Source organism: Engystomops pustulosus, chromosome 3, assembly GCF_040894005.1.
Source record: "Engystomops pustulosus chromosome 3, aEngPut4.maternal, whole genome shotgun sequence".
Lineage (NCBI taxonomy): Eukaryota > Metazoa > Chordata > Amphibia > Anura > Leptodactylidae > Engystomops > Engystomops pustulosus.
Window position 1 is genome coordinate 24,497,403 of NC_092413.1, and position 22,795 is coordinate 24,520,197.

Genomic DNA, 22,795 nt, shown 5'->3' on the forward strand with positions numbered 1-22,795 from the left:
TATTTCCTGTTAGACGGATTATTAAACCATAGCTAAGAATAATTTTATTTTAATCACATCAATCAGGGAAACTTTGCCTCTTTCTTCCATTACCAATAATAAAAGGTAATTTACGTTTCCCCCGGTGTAGCCAGTAAGTAATCTGGTAATTGGCTGACTGGTGAAGGGGGTGGAGCCACACATTATAGCACCCATGTGCTTGTACATCAGCCTCTTAGCAGTAATGGGGAGACTGATGGAGAACATCTCTTTCAGTCTGTGCAACTTTTTCTTCATTAGGCCCCACTCTGTGACAACTTAGATTGTATCAGTCACCTTCAACTCCTCTGCAGCCCCCTCCCTCTCCTGCAGACTCTTACTGATACAGTACCTATACTGCAGGGACAAGGTACTATAGTAACCAAAGAAAGGAGCATCTGAAGTGACACGTCCCCTCCAGCCTCTAAACTTAACTCAACTCAGGCAAAATATGACTCTTCTCGTTGACAATAGTGTCCGTCAATGTGAGACCTAGTGAAAAGTGCATTCTTAAAGGGGATGTGTTTCAAATAGGGAGAAAAGAAACATCTACTTTACGATCATTGATGTATATATGAGGGAAGGGTTAAAGTCCAGGGAGGTGTTGGCTTTGGAGCTTGTTTTATTTGTGACTCGGCTTTATCGGCTCTTGGCTTCCTAGCCATCCTGCTTGGCTTCACACCCAGAAGCTTTGAGGTGTGCAGAAATTACCTAAAGGCCCTAGAGAAAAAAAATGAAAGCCCTGAGACGCCAATTGTTGCTTTGAAGCTTAGCCGGGTCATAGCGTTGCTTTGCATGTTGTTTAAAATTTTAATTTGTCTTCCGGCAGTTTTGCCTTGCAAATATAATCCCTGGACTGACGGACAGAAACTCAGCGAGATTCTGTAATTTCATAAACTTGTCATACCCCCCTGTTCTAGAATTAGAGTTACCTACTCGTTATTTGGTTAGGCTCCCCCTCCCTGTACAATGACCTCTATATAGATAACACTGACCCATCATTACATCACTACTGACAATAGATGATGTCACAGCTTATCTCCTCCTCCCTGTACAATGACCTCTATATAGATAACACTGACCCATCATTACATCACTACTGACAATAGATGATGTCACAGCTTATCTCCTCCCCCTCCCTGTACTATGACCTCTATATAGAGAACAATGACCCATCATTACATCACTACTAACAATAGATGATGTCACAGCTTATCTCCTCCCCCTCCCTGCACAATGACCTCTATATAGATAACACTGACCCATCATTACATCACTACTGACAATAGATGATGTCACAGCTTATCCCCTCCTCCCTGCACAATGACCTCTATATAGATAACACTGACCCATCATTACATCACTACTGACAATAGATGATGTCACAGCTTATCTCCTCCCCCTCCCTGTACAATGACCTCTATATAGATAACACTGACCCATCATTACATCACTACTGACAATAGATGATGTCACAGCTTATCCCCTCCCTGCACAATGACCTCTATATAGATAACACTGACCCATCATTACATCACTACTGACTATAGATGATGTCACAGCTTATCTCCTCCCCCTCCCTGTACAATGACCTCTATATAGATAACACTGACCCATCATTACATCACTACTGACAATAGATGATGTCACAGCTTATCTCCTCCCCCTCCCTGTACAATGACCTCTATATAGATAACACTGACCCATCATTACATGACTACTGACAATAGATGTCACAGCTTATCCCCTCCCCCTCCCTGCACAATGACCTCTATATAGATAACACTGACCCATCATTACATCACTACTGACAATAGATGTCACAGCTTATCCCCTCCCCCTCCCTGCACAATGACCTCTATATAGATAACACTGACCCATCATTACATCACTACTGACAATAGATGATGTCACAGCTTATCTCCTCCCCCTCCCTGTACAATGACCTCTATATAGATAACACTGACCCATCATTACATGACTACTGACAATAGATGTCACAGCTTATCTCCTCTCCCTCCCTGTACAATGTCCGCTATATAGATAAAACTGACCCATCATTACATCACTACTGACAATAGATGTCACAGCTTATCCCCTCCCCCTCCCTGTACAATGTCCTCTATATAGATAACACTGACCCATCATTACATCACTACTGACAATAGATGATGTCACAGCTTATCTCCTCCTCCTCCCTGTACAATGTCCTCTATATAGAGAACACTGACCCATCATTACATCACTACTGACAATAGATGATGTCACAGCTTATCTCCTTCTCCCTGTACAATGTCCTCTATATAGATAACAATGACCCATCATTACATCACTACTGACAATAATGATGTCACAGCTTATCTCCTCCTCCTCCCTGTACAATGTCCTCTATATAGATAACAATGACCCATCATTACATCACTACTGACAATAGATGATGTCACAGCTTATCTCCTCCTCCTCCCTGTACAATGACCTCTATATAGATAACACTGACCCATCATTACATCACTACTGACAATAGATGATGTCACAGCTTATCTCCTCCTCCTCCCTGTACAATGACCTCTATATAGATAACACTGACCCATCATTACATCACTACTGGCAATAGATGATGTCACAGCTTATCCCCTCCCCCTCCCTGCACAATGACCTCTATATAGATAACACTGACCCATCATTACATCACTACTGACTATAGATGATGTCACAGCTTATCTCCTCCCCCTCCCTGTACAATGACCTCTATATAGATAACACTGACCCATCATTACATCACTACTGACAATAGATGATGTCACAGCTTATCTCCTCCTCCCTGTACAATGACCTCTATATAGATAACACTGACCCATCATTACATCACTACTGACAATAGATGATGTCACAGCTTATCTCCTCCCTGTACAATGACCTCTACATAGATAACACTGACCCATCATTACATATCTACTGACAATAGATGATGTCACAGCTTATCCCCTCCCCCTCCCTGTACAATGACCTCTATATAGATAACACTGACCCATCATTACATCACTACTGACAATAGAGAAGTAGCTGAAGTATTACCTCTATTGTCACCCAATCTGACCACGTTGTTAAGAGCCAGAGGTCTCTAGAGAATGAAATGAGAGCCGCTTCTTTATTTTTTGTTAGGTGTCTCCCTCTAGTGGTACATTACAAGTTTATATGCGTCTTTATTGTTATTATATAACTTTTTTTTTTTTTCTGGGGACCTGGAGGAGGCGGAAACCTTTGCCTGGCCTTTAGGAAGGATGAGTGGTCTGAATAAACACCTATCTTTAAGTCTACAGCTATTGGCCCTGCCAGGATTGTCTAGGCTCATCACTGCCTCTGACCCCTGCCCCTCCATGCCTAGGCTCATTATAGCAAGAGAACGGGTTCGGGAAGGCACTGAAAGCACAGAACTCCGAAATACTTCCTCCTTTAATCAGGGTTTGGCATCACTGGCTCCCTCCTTGTCTTGTGGTGACATGATGTAATTGCAGGCTGCTCATAACAAAACTATGGGTTATAAGGAAGAAACCTGGAAGCAGGGAAGGTTGCGTCTACTAGGGAGTTATTCTTATGTGTTTTAATGTTTCCCTGGGTTTCTTCCGGCCCTTGCGGCGTCCATCCAGCTATCCCCAAAGCAGCTACCACATTGAGGACCTTCTGTCATCTTGTAACGCCTCCTCTTTTATTGGCTACCTTTTGCAGACTCAACGGCAGGGGGTGGGGGTTAGGGGGATGTATCATACACTGGCTCATCATGTGAACCCGGTGTGCCAGATATTTATCTAGCTATTGGACAGTTTTGCGTCAGGTCCTGCCGGTTGTACATATGTGCTATAGCCGGCGCCAGTTCCAGTAATGCCCAGTGCCAGTCCACATCACTGCTGGAAATGGGCTCTAAAAACCCTGAAAAACCGCTATATTTTTCTCCCTCCCTGAGTTGCTCTGAGGTCTTTGATGCGCTGAACACAGAAAAAAACTGCAGAATCTGCTCTGCGAGCCTCATAATGTCCGAGAAAAATGAGAGGACACATAAAATATAATTCCACCATAAAGCACGCATTCCGGAAATGTTAGATATCAAGCTCTTTGGGTATTTTAACGACCTGCCTGGAAAGCAGAACATTTCAAACTTTGAAAATGAAGAATTTTTCTCGAAATTTTGCCAAATTTTCTTTTTTTTTTTCCCCCAGAACGAAGCGCAAAAAGTTTTACAACTAAAATGAAAGTATAATTGCCTGGAAATGTTAAAGCGTTCTTAAGTTACAACCAATTATAGTGACGCATATCAGATTTGATAAATAGTCTGGTCATTGCTGAACACAAGCTCCGGTGATAAGGGGTTAAAATCTGGCCGACAGCCATTGATATCAGATTTTTCGTCGGCAATGCCCATGATAGCCAGAGGATCCACTCCTACGTAGTATGTGAGATACGTAGCATGAGAATCCTTATTATTCGCCTTGTAGTGTAGATCTGCCGTGTCCTTATCAGGTGTCATAGTTTTCTCCCCTGGGGTTAATTTCTATGATCTGGTTTCGCGCCTCGCTGTGAATGACATGGGTGCGGCAGTTTCACTGTGTGAATATGGCCGGGTAATAAACTTATATGGTACTACAGATAAAAGGAAAGAGGAAAAAGTACATGTTAAATTGTATTCTATCTGTCTATCTATCTCATATCTATCTTTCTGCTGTATCAGGAGGTGGCACTTGGAGTTATGTAAAGGTCCGGGGATATATCCTGATCACTGAGCTCATGACATGTAATATCTTTTTGTCTTCAAGGTAGATACACTATCCGTGTTCTATAAAGATACTTGTGTATTGTACAGGTTGTTTCATAAGTAACTTAAAGAGGACCTGTCACCCTCAAAAACTGCACTAGGAGCTGCTTACTAAGGTAAGAAGCTTCTAGTGCTAAAACAGATGCAGCAATGTTACACTGCTAGCGTTATCGAAAACGCTAACAAACACTGCTGCGCTGTACACTACAAGCGCCGGACCGCTCTCAATGTGGTCTGGCGTATTCATGAGGTGCTGCCTCTTCTCCGGACCGCCCCGGCTCGCTCCATAGGCCACCGGTGACTGCTGCCCCTGCCTGTAGTCACCGCCTCTAATCCCGCCCCCTCATGAATACGCCAGATCGCTTTGAGAGCGGTCCGGCGTTTGTATACGGCCGATATACGTCCCCCATACGCTTCTATGGGCTCACGGCACCGTACAGGAGCGGTACGGTGTAGCACACGTGCGGCACCGTACCGCTCCGTAGCCCGTAGAAAGATAGGACATGTCCTATCTTTCTACATAATACGGCATTGTGCGCTGTATATTCCATTGGAGAGGGGCGGGGTGAGCTGCGCTCATCCCCTGCTCCTCTCTGAAGCGCCGATGTATGCCCGCCTTACTATGGTACGGCGGGCATACATTGTGTGCGTGTAGCCTACCAATGTAACACTGCTGCATCTGTTTTAGGGTGACAGGTCCTCTTTAATGTAATCACAAATGCATCGCCTCTATGGGCTCACAGGCTGAACGCTTTTCATACATACCAGGTGTGACACCCACCAACACCCGTGATCAGTGCTGGTGGGTTTTAACTGCCACAGCAAAGCAGTGTAAGGTATGAGTGTTCAGATCTCCTAGGGTTTAAGTACCCTAAGGGGCCTAAAACCAACATATAAGGCCCCATTCGCACATGGAGGCACAAATTGTGTCCAGATCACGGCTGCAATTCTATGGCACCTTGTCGCAGTGCGGTGAGCACACAGTGCGGCACCATTATCGAGCCGGGTGGCCGCATGTCTTTATATTTCAACTGATTTGCGTTGTGGCTGCTGGGCTCACAATGGAGAGGGGAGAGGTGAGAGGTGAGGAGCGTTCCCTTCCCTTCTCTGGTCCACGCTAACACAGGGCCGTGTCTAAGGGAAAAAAAATCAAAAGAATAAACTTGTAAAGGTTCAAATCAAACCCCATTCCCTAGAATGCAAAGAAAATTAAACAAGTTATCCCCCAAAATGCCCCCATAAATATATAAAAGTGGCAGTGAACCCCGTTGTGGGAGACAAAACTTTCCATACTGTACGAATTGATGGTTATTCGCCATTACACAATCAATCCTGATCAAACAGTCGTAGCGTCCCCAACATGCGAGCAAAGAAAACATCAGCTCGTTCCAGAAAAAGACGTCTTACACCGGAGCATCCATGGAAGTCTGAAAAAGTTATTGGCGTCAGAATCTGGCAAAGCACAGATTATTTTGTTTCGAACCAAAAAAAAATATGTTGAAGCCTAATAAAGCCTATAGATAACGTGGTATCTTCATGACCGTACCAACCCAAAGAATATAGGGGTGGTGTCCTTTGACGCACACAGAGAAAGTTGAAAAAACGAGACTGTAAGAAAACGGTGAAAGTGTTTTTTTTTGGATTTGGAATTTTTTTTTTTCCCAATCTTTCCAGTACATCTCATGGAATGTCAATCCTGATACTAGGAAGTACAATTTGTTATAAAAAGGCAAAAGGGGAAGAGTGGAACTTTTGTAACAAACTTTACCTAACACGATGTAATAACAAGTCCATGTAAGACGCCTTGTAATATATGGCAGAAATATCAGATTACACAGAAGGAAGTAGAATCCAGAGGCGCAGACTCAGTCTGCTGGAGCTAATATTAAGTTTCTATCTCGCCCCAAGTGCTTTACACTCATCAATGCAGCTCTGTATTTCTCTTTAGTGTGTTATGTGACACTGCTGATGCATTTGAGAGGGTATTCTTGGGCAAATTCTCCTTACTTTCTGTGTGCAGTTTTATGAAGGTTTCATAGCAGGAGGACTGCAGCCACCAGCTTCAAGATGAAGTAATATTCGATCTAGAAAAACTTGGGGAAAAAATGCATATCAAATGCAGAATACAAGTCATATTTCAATTACATATCAATCAATAAAGCTGTATTGTATATATGCCTAGAACTAGGCTTATGTCTCGTGAACACACACTGGGCTCCTAATTTTTATATAAGACTTGTTCAACTGTTGGATATGATCAATGTCTAGTTCTGTGTGTATCTAGTACACAGCCTCTCTGCACATAATGTACAGACTAGGCCTTTGGTAGCAGTGTAAGTGAGGCACCACTAGATGTCACCGCAGGCACATGGAGCAGGACGAGCGTGGTCTATAGTAAAGTATATTTAAGACCTAAACCCCCACATTCCCAGGTCTTTCATTATGTTACATTCTTCACTTGTTTAATGCTAATTGATTGAGTGAATTGCTGGAATACATTAGTTTATTGCCTATAGATGTAGCATTGTGCTGTAAGAAGCTGCGTACAACTCAGCGATATGGTAGGACGGTCGCTCGACCTCACTGTATTAGGGAAAATGGGGCTTAGTGGGGGGGGATGTCTCAGTGGTTGGACCTCCATCAGTTGTATAGTTAACTCTTAAGCGTTACGTGGGACAGCTCCATTTTAAAGGCTCAGATATTGATTTTTAAGATTTTGACACCTGAAGGTGGCGCTAGAGATCCAGTGATCTTCTTACTGGTGAATATTTTGGATACCAGGAGATGGGAGAAAACAGGTGGAGGTTCCTGTGGTGCATTGTAGACAAAATAGTCCTAACAATGCAGGTGAGCCGATGACTTCTCTGCCAGATGAAGAAGATAAAATCTCTAAAATATTCTTTATATCGAGACCCTTGACCTTTCCCGCTCATGTATCTGACTCGTCTCTGTAAACACAATCCAAGGGTCATCAAAATCGGGAAAAGAATTGTGTCTGTATATATGTCTATCCATGTAGATTAGGGGCCTGTATCCCTGGAATCCCAGATTATCGACAAAATAGGGGGCACCTGTATTGAGATGTATTGTGCTGTATTCCAAGTCTGTGAGACTGATGCTAACGGTGAAGTACAGCGCATAGTCGTTATCGCTCCCATGTATATTGAGGCTGTGTTCACATCCGGTGGTTGAAGTGCATTTTTAATCACAATTCAAACGCACTGATCGTAGATACATTTTAGAGCTGATTGTGAACCGGCAGTTTGTGTATTAACGGGTTAATGAGGCAAAACATACTACAGGTTACTCCCCAAACACAAGCGATCAGATCTAAACTGACCTGTACTATGGACTAGCTCCGCCTTGATGTCTGAACGCGCCTCGAATCAGCAAAAAATCCACTGCTGCTGTGTACTAAAACTACTAACTCAGTCATTGCTAATAATCAAGCTATAATGGAAGAGGGAAGAAAATTCTACCAACCTGACTGTGTACTTATGGTCTCTAAGATTAAATACATAGATTAATAACACTGTCCTCCCAGCAGGCTAGCTGTGTGTCATATCATGCTGTGCTGAGGCATCATAGGATTTTTAGCAAAGTCCCTGGAAATACAAAAGTTTTTACTAGTTGGTCATTTGGGGGGGGGGGGTTAGGTTAAAATTGTGGCATAAATTCACATTTTAGCAGATATTAATAAGAGATGTTGTGTGATATCTTCGGAGGAGGGGAGCAGTGATGGAACGGTGCGATTTTGCAGGAGTCTTGCTAAAACTCGTTTTCTTGGGCAGACGCTGGCTGGTTTGCGACTTTATGGGTTACCAGTGGCTACGGGAGCTGGCACCCTTACTGCTTACATATAGCATAGACCAGTGGTGGCGAACCTATGGCACGGGTGCCAGAGGTGGCACTCAGAGCCATTTCTGTGGGCACTCAGGACATCACCCCAGGACAGAGTTCACCAAATAGGACCAAATCTTGCAGCAGTCCCAGGCAACCAAAGCCTCACTTCATTGCCTTTTTGGAACTGCGGGAAAAGTGAGTATGTGTTGACAGAAGTGCATTATCTTTGGAGGTCCTCCTGCTGGACCCTACATTCTTTCTCTACAGAGAGACCCTGGAGAGAAGCTACGATGATAGTCTGAATTTGCCACCTTCTTTCAACTGTATTGGTGGCCTCAGGGGGCCAATACGATTGAAAGATGTGGAAGAATAAGTTACTGCTTAAAATGCCATGATGGCACTTCACGGTAAATAAGTGGATTTTGGTTGCAGTTTGGGCACTCTGTCTCCAAAAGGTTCACCATCACTGGCATAGACCATACAGACTGTCCCCGGGGTATGTACAAGATAGGTTTGTATGTAAGTCGGAACTGTATATTTTATAATTGTAGTTCCAGACAAAATGTATTTTTTTTTTTTTTTGGCCCCAGTGACAATTGGAGTTTTAACATTTTTTGCTGTAATGGGACCAAGGATTATCAATAAAGCTTCATTACAGACACCTTACAGCTGATCACTGCAGTCTGGGACTATAGTAACATCCTGAGAGTTCACAGGGGTCATCTGTAAGTCGGGTTTCCTTAAATAGGGGACCACCAGTACTTACCTCTCCAGGGGCAGCAGTATAACATTACAGATTCTGAACTGTAGTTGCACTTTTATAGCCCTTGGTTCTTTACTGCTGCTTTTTTGTAGCACATTCCCTGTGGCCCTATGCCAATACCAGGGAATGTATAGGATCCTCTATGATTCCCCATTATGCACATTCACGCTCTATTACCCTATAAATAAGTGAGGGCTCCAGGCGTCTGCAGGATGATGGACGGGGAGGTGAGGCGCGAGGCTCCTTACTGTAATATCCATGGTGTGTTGTGACTGCAGTCCTCGCGCTTCCCCTCTCTGCATTGCAGTGCGGAGCCTCTGTGTAGGAAGAGATGACAGAATCAGGGCTGGTTACTGGATTACAGCCTCGGCCCCCCACCTCCTAATACTATACGTGTTTGTATGCCCCCTATACTAAACGGATTAGATTATAGACAAAAGCTATAAAACAATCCAGTACAGATTAAACCATCCGCAAGCAACTCTGTGCTGTAGAACTACAAGGCTCAGCATAACCCGGCACTACAAGACAATGAACATGTATGTATCACCACCCCTGATCCTACCGGAGTTTCATCCTGGAACATCTGTGCATTGAGCTGCTGTTCTGTTAATCCTCCTGAATGTTTAGGAATACATTGATAATTGGGTGTTAAAAGGACTCTTTCACCCATTAAACTAGCAGCTCCCTAAGGTGGGGTATGAAATGTCCCTTTTAGAATTCCATCTTTTGTGCAAAATCTCTTCCTATTTAAAAAAAATAAAATAAATAAATTCCTTAGCTAAGACGAGTCACATTTGCCTCAGATGAGTCAAGTTTAGAGGTTGCAGGGGGTTTGCCGCTTCAGACGTCCTTATCTTAAGTTCTATAGCACCTAGAAACGGCTCTTGGTAAAACATTTAAGATAAGAGTTTCATCTTTCAGATCTCATCAGGATTGTGATTCTGTGATCTACAGACTGCAGCTCACAATTCTCAATTATGTATTAAACTGCTTGTATTTATTTATTTATTTTTTATCTACAAAGCCAGAATCCGGTGTTATCTGAAATATGGGATTCTTATCTTTTAATAAGACACCAGCAATATTTTTCTAGGTACTTTAGAACTGAAGATGGGTTTGTCTGAAACAGTCCTTTGACAGCCTCTAAACTTGACCCATCTCAGGCAAAATATGGCTCTTCTCTGCTCATTTTCACATTACTTTGGAGGATAATTTTTTTTTTTAAATGGGTAAATGGGTGAGATTTTACATAAAAGATGAGATTCTTGTCTTTAACACAACGCCAGCATGTTTCTAGGTGCTATAGATGGAGGCATCTGAGGTGACTCTCCCCTTAAAGCCTCTCAACTTGATTCATCTTAAGCAAATATGACTCTTTACTGCTCATTTTCAGAGGAGATTATTCTTAGATGCATTTTGACATTTCACATAACAGGAAATTCTAGAACGGACATATCATCCCCTACCTGAGGGCGGCTGCTAGTTCAATGGGGGTAAAATCCGGGGACCGTCCTTTTTAACCTTCGACCTTGTCAGTGGATTTAGTAATTTCTTAGAAGAATAATGGAGGCAAAGTGTAAAATTTTACTGAAAAGAAGCTCCTGGTTATGAGTTCATTAAAATCACATTACTTAAAGGGGTTTTAAAGTCTCCCTGGGTGCTGCACCTGTAGGTGTCTTCACTGTAGAAATGGAGGAGATATTGTTGTCATTGGTAACCGTCATTGTATAGATATAGAATATCCTTCTCATTGCATATAACCATAAACTCCTGGAAAACCACATTACCATTGAGCTGTAGCATAGCGCCCCCAGAGGGTCTCCTGCGCCACTGATCTGAGACTGATGATATTTTCTATGAACTGATGACCCCTTTAAAAAAAAAAAAAGTTCACAGTGCAGGACATTTGTAATTGACTCATCTCATCTCAGACCTATGTGAGAGGCTGTAAGGGGAGAGTCACTTCAGATGCTCCGATCTTCCGCTCTATAGCACCTAGAAACATGCTGGTGTCGTGTTAAAGACGAGAATCTCATCTTTTATGTAAAATCTCACCCATTTACCTATAAAAAAAAAAAAAAAAAAATCTCCAAACTAATGTGAAAATGAGCAGAGAAGAGTCATATTTTGGCTGAGATGAGTCAAGATGAGATCTGGGGTCTGTAGGTAGAATAGGGAACCCTGATATTCCATCCACTCTTATCATAAGAGTTTATGGACCTGATGTGATTATTATAGGACGTTCTTCCGATAACCGTCTGCCATAGACCGGTCATTATTCAGAGCAAAGTGAATTATTAGTCCATCTGTTCCGCAGCCGCGTTATCGATTATGACGGCGACCTACGTAATTGTTAATGCGATTTATGTGCGTAATGTTACCTGCCTTGTACAACCAGGAATTTTAAAATCTAAACATTATCTTAATTCATAGGTTGAACTTGGTGGAAGCCTTTGTGACTGATGGAGAACAAAGACAATGTCTGCAGGAAGATTTACTCCGTCGCTTTCCAGATCTCAACCGGCTCGCCAAAAAGTTCCAGAGACAGAACGCAAACCTGCAAGATTGTTACAGACTGTATCAGGCCGTGAACCAGCTGCCCAGCGTCATCCAGGCCCTGGAGAAATATGAAGGTGGGAGTTATCATGCGAATGACACAGCTGCCCCTACTGGAGGATAGTGGTATTACATAATGATTACATAGTTTTTAAAGTGTTTTTTTTCTAACTTTTTAAGTTGGGGCGGTGGGGGGTAACAATCAGATAAGTGCTGGGACCCCCCACTAGTGATAAATCAATCCACGTTATCCAGATTACTTTTTTGACCAATGGGTGGAGATGAAGGGGCTGGCTCTAAGCTATTTCCGGTACGATCATAGACCGGGAATGAGAGTGCCGGAGATACCTTAGCGTTCTGCTCAGTAATTTGTGACTCTCATATGATTTAATGGAGCAGAGGAACACGTGTTCAATCTGACAGTCCTCATGTTAGTGAGTACAGGACCCCCATTCTCATGATCCTGGAGGTCCCAGCTGTCCGATCCTCACCGGGATGTAATTTCCGATCCTGAAATTAAGAAAGTCTTCAACTTCACTACTCACCCACAGGAATATATAGCTTTGTGTAGGGCGTTATAGGAGTCCACTGTCACGGCACTGTGCACAATCATGTCTGGGCATCCATGGATTCCAGGGGCAGAGGGGTTAATAGACGTGCATGGAAGATGCTATGTGCATCCTCTGCATGTCTGTGTGTACAGATCCCTATGGATCTAATGAGCTCTTACCATCCCTGCTACATGTCATCTTTATGTAAAACCAGGAGAGAAGAGATGTGTGCGACCTGCTAAAAGTCAGAAAATGTTAACTAACCCTAACCTCCCAATCCCCCCTTTTAAAAATCAATTAAATGAAAATATGCTTATGCAACGGAGCCTGTGGCATCTGCGACCTCCGCAGCTGCCTGTTCTTGGTGGGGCGTGCGACCCCTGGCGCTGCCTGGTCTGTGTTCGGCCTGCGATCTCTGCTTCTGCCTGATGTGGGTGGGGCCTGCGACCTCTGCCGGTTCCTGATGTGGGTAGGGCCTGTGGCCGCCGCCGCTACCTGATGTGGGTGGGGCCTGTGGCCGCCGCCGCTGCCTGAGCTGGGTGGGGCCTGCGACGTTTGCTGCTGCCTGCTTTGGGTGGGGCCTTCAGCATCCGCCGCAGCTGCCTGCTCTGGGTGGGGCCTTCAGCATCCGCCGCTTCCTGATTTGGGTGGGGCCTGCGACTGTTGCCTGATTTGGGTGGGTGGTGTTGAGTGTTGAATGTCATACTCCTCTCCGGCTAAAAATACTCCTCCGTAATGGTAAGAGGAATATTTTTTACCCTCCTGCAAAAAATGTTGTGCCACCTCTGTTCGCCAAGTTGGGACTATGTGTCTTTACAAGCTCCTGAACACTCGCAGGCGTCTTGTTAGCGGATCTTAAGCTTCTATTGATTTTAATGAAAGTTAATGCTCCGGCAGCGGCGGCGGTGACTGGCACTTTGACAGCTCGTTTCTCCGTTCTGCAGATCTCAGACGTAGAAGACACTGGAGGCACTAAAAATCGGGTCATAAATACTTAAGGTGATGGGGAATTTTAAAAAATAAAACATTGTTTCATTTACTGAGGGTAAAACGCCCATTATTTTTATAGGAAGGAGCTACTCATAAAATCCATCAATATGTTAATATTTAAGTAGTTCTGCTACGGATCATAGTCAATGTGTCCTCTACTGAGCCGCCTTATGTCTTTAAAGAAGATTTTCATTTTGGGGTTCTTGGATACGTAGTTATGATCTATAGAAACAAATCCTCAATATCGTATTGGTGGGGTTGGTTTGACAACCAGGAAGATGATAGTGCCTGGATCTATGAGTAAGTGTTCCTGTTTTATCATGGTACATTTTTCCTTTAAAGGAAATCTACCGTTTGTTTTTATGCATTGTGAACCAAACATACCTTGAGTATGCTGTAGCGACACTGATGCAGAAACATATCTTGTTTAACCCCTGAATTGAGTGGTTTTATTATAAAATTTAAATTATGATAATGAGTCTCTGTCACTCCTGTGGCTGCCTCTTTGCTCTCCTCACCCTAATTATGCACTGCTCCAGCCTTTTCCTGCCCAGCATAAGCCGAGAATACCTCATCACTATGTTGTCCCTGACAGGCAGAAGTAATCAATCGCTGCACCATCCCCCAGCTGCTGTGTAGAAGTCAACCAGCTCAGGTTGATTAGTCCTGTCTGGACAGTGCAGGAAGCTCCATGTAATGTGTTTATGTAGCTTTCCCATGGTCCTGAATTTTATTTATTTTTTTTTATAACCAAAACCACTCGAATCAGGGATTAAACAAGATCTGTTTCTGCATCTGTGTACTTACAATATTCACAAGGTATGTTTGGTTCACAATGCACAAAAACAAATGGTAATTTCATTTAAAGTTGATGTGTTGAAAGCAACAAAAGAGAGGTCACGTGGATCTGATTGACCTCGAGAAAAGCCAAATTGTGATGTCTGCAAGATTTGGGCAGAACATCTCCTCGAAAAAGATCAATGAGTGGACAGTGTGGACTTGGCTGCAGAACAACTGTGTCTGGTGAGGTTCAACAAAAGTTATTGTAGCACAATAATTATTTTGAGAACGTTTCGGTGAAGTTCACATCCTGCTCCGGCACATCTGTTGGTACGAGGAGACTCGCTCCATATAGTGTTATGGCTGATGGGTAAGTGATACATGTTGGGTAATGTGTGGCTGTTCTCTATGGTGTTTATTACTCGCTGAGTGATATTATCTCCCATTTAGAGGAGTTACAGCCCTGAGAAGTGGCAGCGCTCACCATCCATCATACTCTACAGCGACGTGGACTCAGCCATCGCTAAATTGAGTTGTTGGACCGGGCAAACGTCCAAGCAAAATGTCATTTGTTTTCAGATTTCGTCCTTGATCCAACTAATTCCAATTTTTTTTTTTTTCCTTTTTTGTAAAAAATAATTTTCCAATAGCTGCGTTTTCTGTAACCTTGAGCTGCAGTTCTCTCTTGGAAGCGACGCATGAGCAGGCGAGCGATAACATTAGCAATTCTCCCGCTGTATCCGATGGCTCATTTCCTACATTCAGGTTTTAATTTATTTCCACTAACCTTTCCGTCTATCGCACTAATATTAGAGATGGCGGTGACCCTGAATCTCTGAGGTGTAGAGAATTCCCTTCCTTCAGTTTTGTTCTTTTCAGCAAAAAAAAAAAAAAAAATGTAGTCGGGTTGAAGTTACGGGGATCGTAGGAAAGATGCAACGTAATGGGGTGTTATAGGCTCTGAATACATAAACGTTCCTATATATGGAACTCTACCTACACATATGCATGGTATATATTTATATATAATTATATATGTATGTGTGTATTTGTATATATATGTATAATATAGGATAGATAGGCAACACGGTGGCTCAGTGGTTAGCATTACAGCCTTGAACCCAGGCCCCAAGCGCTGCAAGTCCCATCCAGGTCAACATCTGCAAAGAGTTTGTATGTTCTCTCCGTGTTTGCTTGGGTTTCCTCCGGGTCCTCCCGTTTCCTCCCACACTCCAAAACATAATGGTAGGTAGATTAGATTGTGAGCCCCATGGGGACAGGGACTGATTTGGCTAGTTCTGTGCAGCGCTGTGTAATCTGTGTGCGCTATATAAATAAAGAATTATTATTATTTATTATTATTACCGATATATCCTTCTCCTGTTTTTTTCCTCCTCTTTTTAGCTACCAAGAATAGCTCTCTATGGGTGCTGGACTTGTACCTATCAGATACCAATGTCCTATCCTTCATATAGGGTATTAGTGTTTTGAGGCCAGAAAACCCATTTAATTTGGGTTTGGATAAAGGGGACATGGGTTCAAATGAATGCGTTTGGTCATGTGATCTACTTTAGTATGAGGATGACCTAACACATTAGATGTATGATGACCCAAACCACCACCCATCCGACCGTATGGCCCCGATTCTCCATGAGATTGGGTATGTTTGAGGTCTACTTGCCCTGTGTTTAGTTCTTGAGGAGGTAAGTCGCTGGCAGAGTGTTTTCTCCCATCTCCCTATTAGTAGCATGTTTACAGTTGACCAAACCAAACACCGACTTCATTGGGAGGATTGGAAGGAAGCTCTTGGCCTATTGGTTGAAGAAGTTTTTGGTTGTAATGTCTGCACAAGGATAGGACTTTCCATGAACCTGTCCAGGGTGTGGTGATCCATCACTATGGAGACCAGGATTGGCTTTTGTGGGAGGATCTCTAGATGGGTTTGGCCTGAATAATTTTTGGATCTACTTAATCCTAGTATGGTATGATAGCCTATTAAGTCAATTAAGGTAGACTCTCTTTTTGAGAAGTCATGTAAAGGCATTTCAGTAACCTGTCATACACCCACCACACAAATGAATCTTGATGGGTTATGTGATGCCACAGAACGAGGATTTGCTTTTTGTGCACCCCCCTTAATTGTGCAGTTGTCCATTGGGCAAAATTTTCCCGCCCTAATTTTCTTAAATGGGTCATTTATAATGACGGGGTCTTCAGTTTGCTATGAATCTGCTTAAATAATATTGGTTGAAGTTTTCATCCCTCACTTGGGAGTCTTGGGGCTTCTAGTAGGACAGTTTCTAAGCAACCGCAGCTTCCTTCCTTGTTTCCTTACAAACCGTGAAAGCTGCCAATAATAAGAACGTTGTTTATGGGGTTTTTTGTACAGTTTTTAGAATAACAGATTTGTAGTGTTTTGTTTAGTGTGTGTAGGTTTCTAGCCCTGAGCTATGTCACCAGAGATGACTAAATGTCCATAATGATTTGAAGGCTCAAAGGAGAATAGGATTGTTCTGCGACTCTTAGAAGAACATGGACTGCTTTTGGTTTAATTATTTTTATAAATTTTGCACAGGTTATGTGACGAATATATTCATGATATAAATCGGACATTTTTCTTCTCAACCATCGTTTTTGCATGCATTGCAGATTGCTCAGTGCCTCTGAGTGAAATCTATCATAAGAGGCTGCAGGACTGCTAGTCAATCACTGCATGTGGGCGGGGTAATTGGGACCCTCACTGTCAATCACTGTGTGGGCGGAGTAATCAGTACTGCCAATCATGATTTATGGGCCAGGAGTCACTGTCAATCACTATGTGGGCGGAGTAATACAGACTCGCTAGCAATCACTGTGGGCGGAGTAATAAGGACACTACCAATCACTTTGTCTGGCCAGCGTAATCGGGAACCTCACTGTCAATCACTATGTGGGTTTAAGTAATTACTCGCTGAAGTAATGGTGTGTAGGAGGGGTAATCTGGACCCTCACTGGTAATCACTGTGTGTGGGTGGGGTAATCATGACTCTTGGCCAATCATGATTTGTGGGCAGAGTGACTGTTAGCGCCCTGATGACTCTGCCTATAAATCAAGATTGGCAGAAGGTCCCGATTACCCTGCCCACACACAGTTATTACCAGTCAGGGTCCTGATTACCCCGCCCACACACAGTTATTACCAGTCAGGGTCCTGATTACCCCGCCCACACACAGTTATTACCAGTCAGGGTCCTGATTATCCCGCCCACACACAGTTATTACCAGTCAGGGTCCTGATTACCCCGCCCACACACAGTTATTACCAGTCAGGGTCCTGATTACCCCGCCCACACACAGTTATTACCAGTCAGGGTCCTGATTACCCCGCCCACACACAGTTATTACCAGTCAGGGTCCTGATTACCCCGCCCACACACAGTTATTACCAGTCAGGGTCCTGATTACCCCGCCCACACACAGTTATTACCAGTCAGGGTCCTGATTACCCCGCCCACACACAGTTATTACCAGTCAGGGTCCTGATTAATCACTGTGTGTGGGCGGGGTAATCGGGACCGGCACTGGTAATTGCTGTACAGGCAGTCCCCGGGTTACGTACAAGATGGGGTCCGGAGGTTTGTTCTTAAGTTGAATTTGTATGTAGGTCGAAACTGTATATTTTATAATTGTAGATCCAGACAAAAAAATTTTTTGGCCCCAGTGACAATTGAAGTTTAAAAATCTTTTGCTGAAATGGGACCAAGGATTATCAATAAAGCTTCATTACAGACACCTTACAGCTGATTATTGCAATGTGGGACTATAGTACAGCATTCAGAAAGCTTCACCAGAAGTCAGAGGGGTCTGTCTGTAACTATGGGTTGTCTGTAAGTTGGGTGTCCTTAAGTAGGGGAGCGCCTGTATATGGGAGCGTTAATCAGGACTCTAAAAAATAATCCGATAGTCCAGCCAGATTCCCAAAATATGTTCAAAGTTTATTCAGTGCAATATTTACATCCACAGTGTAATTCCTATATCTTCACCTATTCAGGACTCTCACAGTCAATCACTTTGTGTGGGCGGGGTAATTGGGACCGTCTCTGCTAATCACTGTATATGGGAGGGTTATTCGGGACTCTCACTGCCAGTCACTGTGTGCGGGCTGGGTAACCAGGACTCTCTGTTGGGGCAGCAAAAAATATCCAGGTTCTAATATTCTAAAAAAGCATCAGTTACACTTGGCTTTCCCCGACCTGGACCATTTTATTTGCATGATGCCATCTACTTTCATGGCCACTGGATACTCGCAATCTGTAGACCCCAGCTGATTGGACATTATTGACATGTTTTTTTTTTTAAATCTTTTCAGAAACATCTTTGACAATCCCCTTAAATGACATTGCGTCGGCTCTGAGCTGATGAAAGGTTTAGCAGAACATTTGATGTAGGGTTTATCGAGTCTATTATGTGGCTCTTCTTGAATTATAGTGTTGGCTACCGGTCCATAAGCAGCGTTGACCCTACAATTAGATATTGTGTCTTTCTTCAGGTTTGTGGTTTCGTAAGGTAATAAGCGCTGTTGTCTTAGCTAGAGACCATTGTCTCGTCTGTGTAATTTTCTCCTCGTGCCGTCTGCCAGCTCCGATCTGCGCAGTGCGGGCTCCGGATATCGCCTCATCATACCCAAGTGATGTCTCCTTCCCAGGTACCTGTTAGACTTTGCACTGAGCCATTTACTCTGCACATTATGGAATTGCCTCCTTTTTGCTAAATGAGCTGCTGAGTAAGTAATCGCTTATAAAGCATCTCATCTGGAGAACGGCGTCCCCCGCAGTGCAGACTGATGGCTGCAGCAGATTACACATAAGTAAGCTCGACTGGGTCAGCCTTACCTGATTGCTTATGTGGGCGACATCCATCCACCCCATTGCGGCGGCTTTTCTGAGTGGGCATAATTCAGGTTATTTATCTGCATATACTACCTGGGTGGTGGTCCCTCATCCGTCTAACTAGCAGGGTGATTTATTACAGATTACTAGGCTGCGGCATAACACTGCTGCAGTCCTGGATGTAGGGAGAGCGATATATCTCAATGTCCACACCGTTTGTGGATGATTCTATGGATATCATACATATTTTATACCCACAGCTATAACACATCTATTATAGATATGAGGCTTTCGGCTTTATGGTAGGTTTTATATGATATATACGCCAGGTTTTAGTTACCTAATTTTTATTTTTCTTTATTGCAAAATCTTTTCTCTTGTTAAATGGTAGACATGACATCTTTTATTTTATAGGGAGGGAACCTTAGACCTTCTCTGCTACCAAACCCTGCCTACAGCTTTGTATGGTCAAAAGATTTCTTCAGTTTTCAGTCACAGACCACTAGAAGAAGTTGTGTTGATCTCGCCTTACATGTTGTTTGCTTTTCCCTTGGGCGGCCTCTGCGCCGGGCCCCCGCTCTTCCCCCTTGGGCGGCCTCTGCGCCGGGCCCCCGCTCTTCCCCCTTGGGCGGCCTCTGCGCCGGGCCCCCGCTCTTCCCCCTTGGGCGGCCTCTGCGCCGGGCCCCCGCTCTTCCCCCTTCAGAGCTCTGTCCATAATGTCCCCTTCTCTCTCTTTTTCTGCAGCGAGCCAGGACTGGTCACTCATTTTTCTTGCTTTGCACTGGAGGGCATTGCTTCCTGTAAGCATCATGTTTTCTACCTGCTTCTCTTCTGTGGATATTGACGTCTTGGCGAGGATTACAATCCCTTCTCCGCTTTGTAGGTGTCGGAGCTGTCGGCTCAAGTATCTTCTTGAATGCAGTTAAATGAGATTTTTTTTCGGTGCCATTCAGCCTGCGCCGGTGTGTACACAAGCCCCTTGTCAGGCACGGTGTCTCCTTTCATACACTAACACCTTCCTCAAGTACCCGTGTTTCTTCTCGAGAGCATCTTGACGCTGATGGTTTCTTTCACCCTCCGTTTGCTTTTCATGGCGTTCTTCGCAGCTTCTCAATGTGTATCCTACGTATAAATATTTAATACCATGATCATCATTATCCAGGATTGTGCTTGTAAAACAAAAGGCGATCCACAGCCTTAGTCTTCGCAGTTCTCACTCCATTGGTCACTTCATTATTAAGCCGGGTGCCTAGAGGAAAACATCTGTTTGGGGGACACCAAAGAGTCTGCGTTATGTTTACTGGATTCATCGATTACTATGGTTCATGTAGGTTTTATGAGTAGAAAATATTGATTTATTGATGTAGAATTGGGAGTATGGAGGGAATGAGCTTACTGCCTCATTCTGTATAGGCGGCTGCTGTACAATCGGCGTTGCTTACGGTGTACGGGGCTGGATGTTGGTGCGTGTTGCTGTGCCATTGGGATGACCTTTCCCCTTCAGCCCAGTGTTTCTTCTCTACCTGCTGTGAACAATAGTCATTTACTTCTCTACAGCCGACCCCGAGAAAAGAAGCTACTTACTCTGAAAACCATCTGGCACGTTTACTAGTTTATCACTGAGCTGTACATCAGGGAACCTGTCACCAGGAATGTAATTTTTAGCTGGTGACAGGTTCCAATAGCCTATGCTATGCCGATTTTAAAATGCTTTTTGTTAGCATTCTGATTCCTTTCAGTAGTTTAAATTTTCACATTAGCTGGCTCCCTGCCAGCAGCATGTGGCGAGTCCCTGGGAAAGGTGGGGGACAGCTGCAGCCTGTGTGTGCCAGTGACTGTCCCTCATGCTTTCTTCCTCTCCTCCACACCCTCCCTCCCTAAATGCACAGGAATTGAAGTGGGGAGGGATTTGCATGAGTGAAGATGAGACTGAGACACAGGTGCACACAGACTGCAGCGGCCCGTCCCCCGGGACTCACCACACACTACTGTCAGGGAGCCAGGTAATAAAAGCTCTATAATTTACTGAAATGATTCAGAAGGCTGATAAAGGCATCGGCATAATCACCGTAGCATAGGCTATTGGCCATCCTAAATTTATCTTTGGGAGATGCAGAAAGTGGTGTCAACACATAGACTTGAGTTATTAGGAGGAGTTCTTGTAAATTAAGGGGGCAAAGATAACAGAAGGTTATGTAATGTACTTTATTAAATAACTCTGTCCTAAGGTGTTTCTTCCTCTGCCTTGATAAAGTTTCTAATAAATTAAAGGAAACTTTTCATCAAGTACAGTTACAATAAAGCTTGCCCCCCCTTCACACTGTGCCTGTGCAGGTGTCCCAGCTTAAATCTGCCTTCTCCCACCAGTACCTTCTCCCATACCCAAACAATGGGCTGTCCCTCAAAAGAGGGAGATGTGGTTCATGGGAAGAGAAAAAATGACTCTTCTTTTCAGAATATGACTCTTGTCTATTCATTTGCATATCCAAAAAATGGTTGTAATTAAGGTACAGGGCCTCTGTGGCAGATACTTATTGGTGATATGAGGAGGACTCTTAACAGTTTACCAGCAGGTATTACTGGTGTGGTGGGGCAACATTTTGGTGACAGCTCTTCTTTAGGGTGGGTGGCGCAGGGCCTGAAGGGTGGGTGAAATGGGCCCATTTTCCTTTTATTCTGTAGGTAAAATAATTAACTTTGAGCCTTTTATCTGTCTGAAGCCTCAGAAGGGTTTCGTATACACTGCTCACTACAGGACAAAGAAGCAGAAATAACGAGAAGCTGCTTTGCTATTTTCATTTCTGACATGAAGGAAAAAGTTTAAAAGATTTAGTTATATAAATATATTTTAAAAAAAAATCTGTATTTATTAACATGAATTATGTTTCATCTTTCCAGGAACTCACCAGATGCTGCTGTTGGCCGTGTTTGTCACTCCTCTCACGGATCTTTCGTCAGATTTTTCCAAATTCCAAGAAATGATTGAGACCACAATGGACCTGGAGCAGGTATGTCACTCATCCATATTGTATATAGGCTGCTCATGACGAACCTGGTTCCTGATTTAACATCTGGGAGAAATTTTCTGTCTAGAGTCATCTCATCAGATCTATTGTGAGGGACTCGGGGCATCTGACATGTTTCCTGCATGTGTGTAACAGTACATTGACGTGGCTGCTGTCAGCCTTCATTACCCATGTGATATCCTGAATATATTAGACCTGCTACTTGTGTAGCTCTGTGCAGTCTGTAGCATTTAGATTATTATTACTATTAAGTTTCAAAGGTTTAAAATTTAAAGCACAACTCAATTTTTATCCAAATCAAATGACTAAAAAAAAATCTGGTGGTTTGTTGCCACAATTGTCTTTCTTTTTCTAATGTAAACTTCTATGAGGCTTCAAGTAACTATACAACTTGTTGGGGCTTGATAGATGCCTTATTGAATAGTGCAGATGATGGTAACAAACTTTTTAATATACTGTATTAAAGAAAAGTGTATGTGTCCATTTTTCCCCCCTGCCTTTCTTCCTTAGTAGTGCATAAAATAGTCTTTCTCTCCCATACACCACTGATAGCTGATAAGATTCTAATAACTTTTTACAATCCCTGGATA

General features: G+C 43.4%; 1 protein-coding gene across 1 annotated transcript in view; it reads left to right on the top strand.

Annotated features, from left to right (window-relative positions):
- MSH2 (mutS homolog 2) overlaps positions 1–22,795 on the top strand; it is a 78,476-nt gene that overhangs the window by 10,967 nt on the left and 44,714 nt on the right. Inside the window, exons 7-8 of the mRNA XM_072140311.1 lie at positions 11,868–12,067; positions 22,078–22,187. Coding sequence (XP_071996412.1) covers positions 11,868–12,067; positions 22,078–22,187 — 310 coding nt within the window. The remainder of the gene's footprint in view (positions 1–11,867; positions 12,068–22,077; positions 22,188–22,795) is intronic.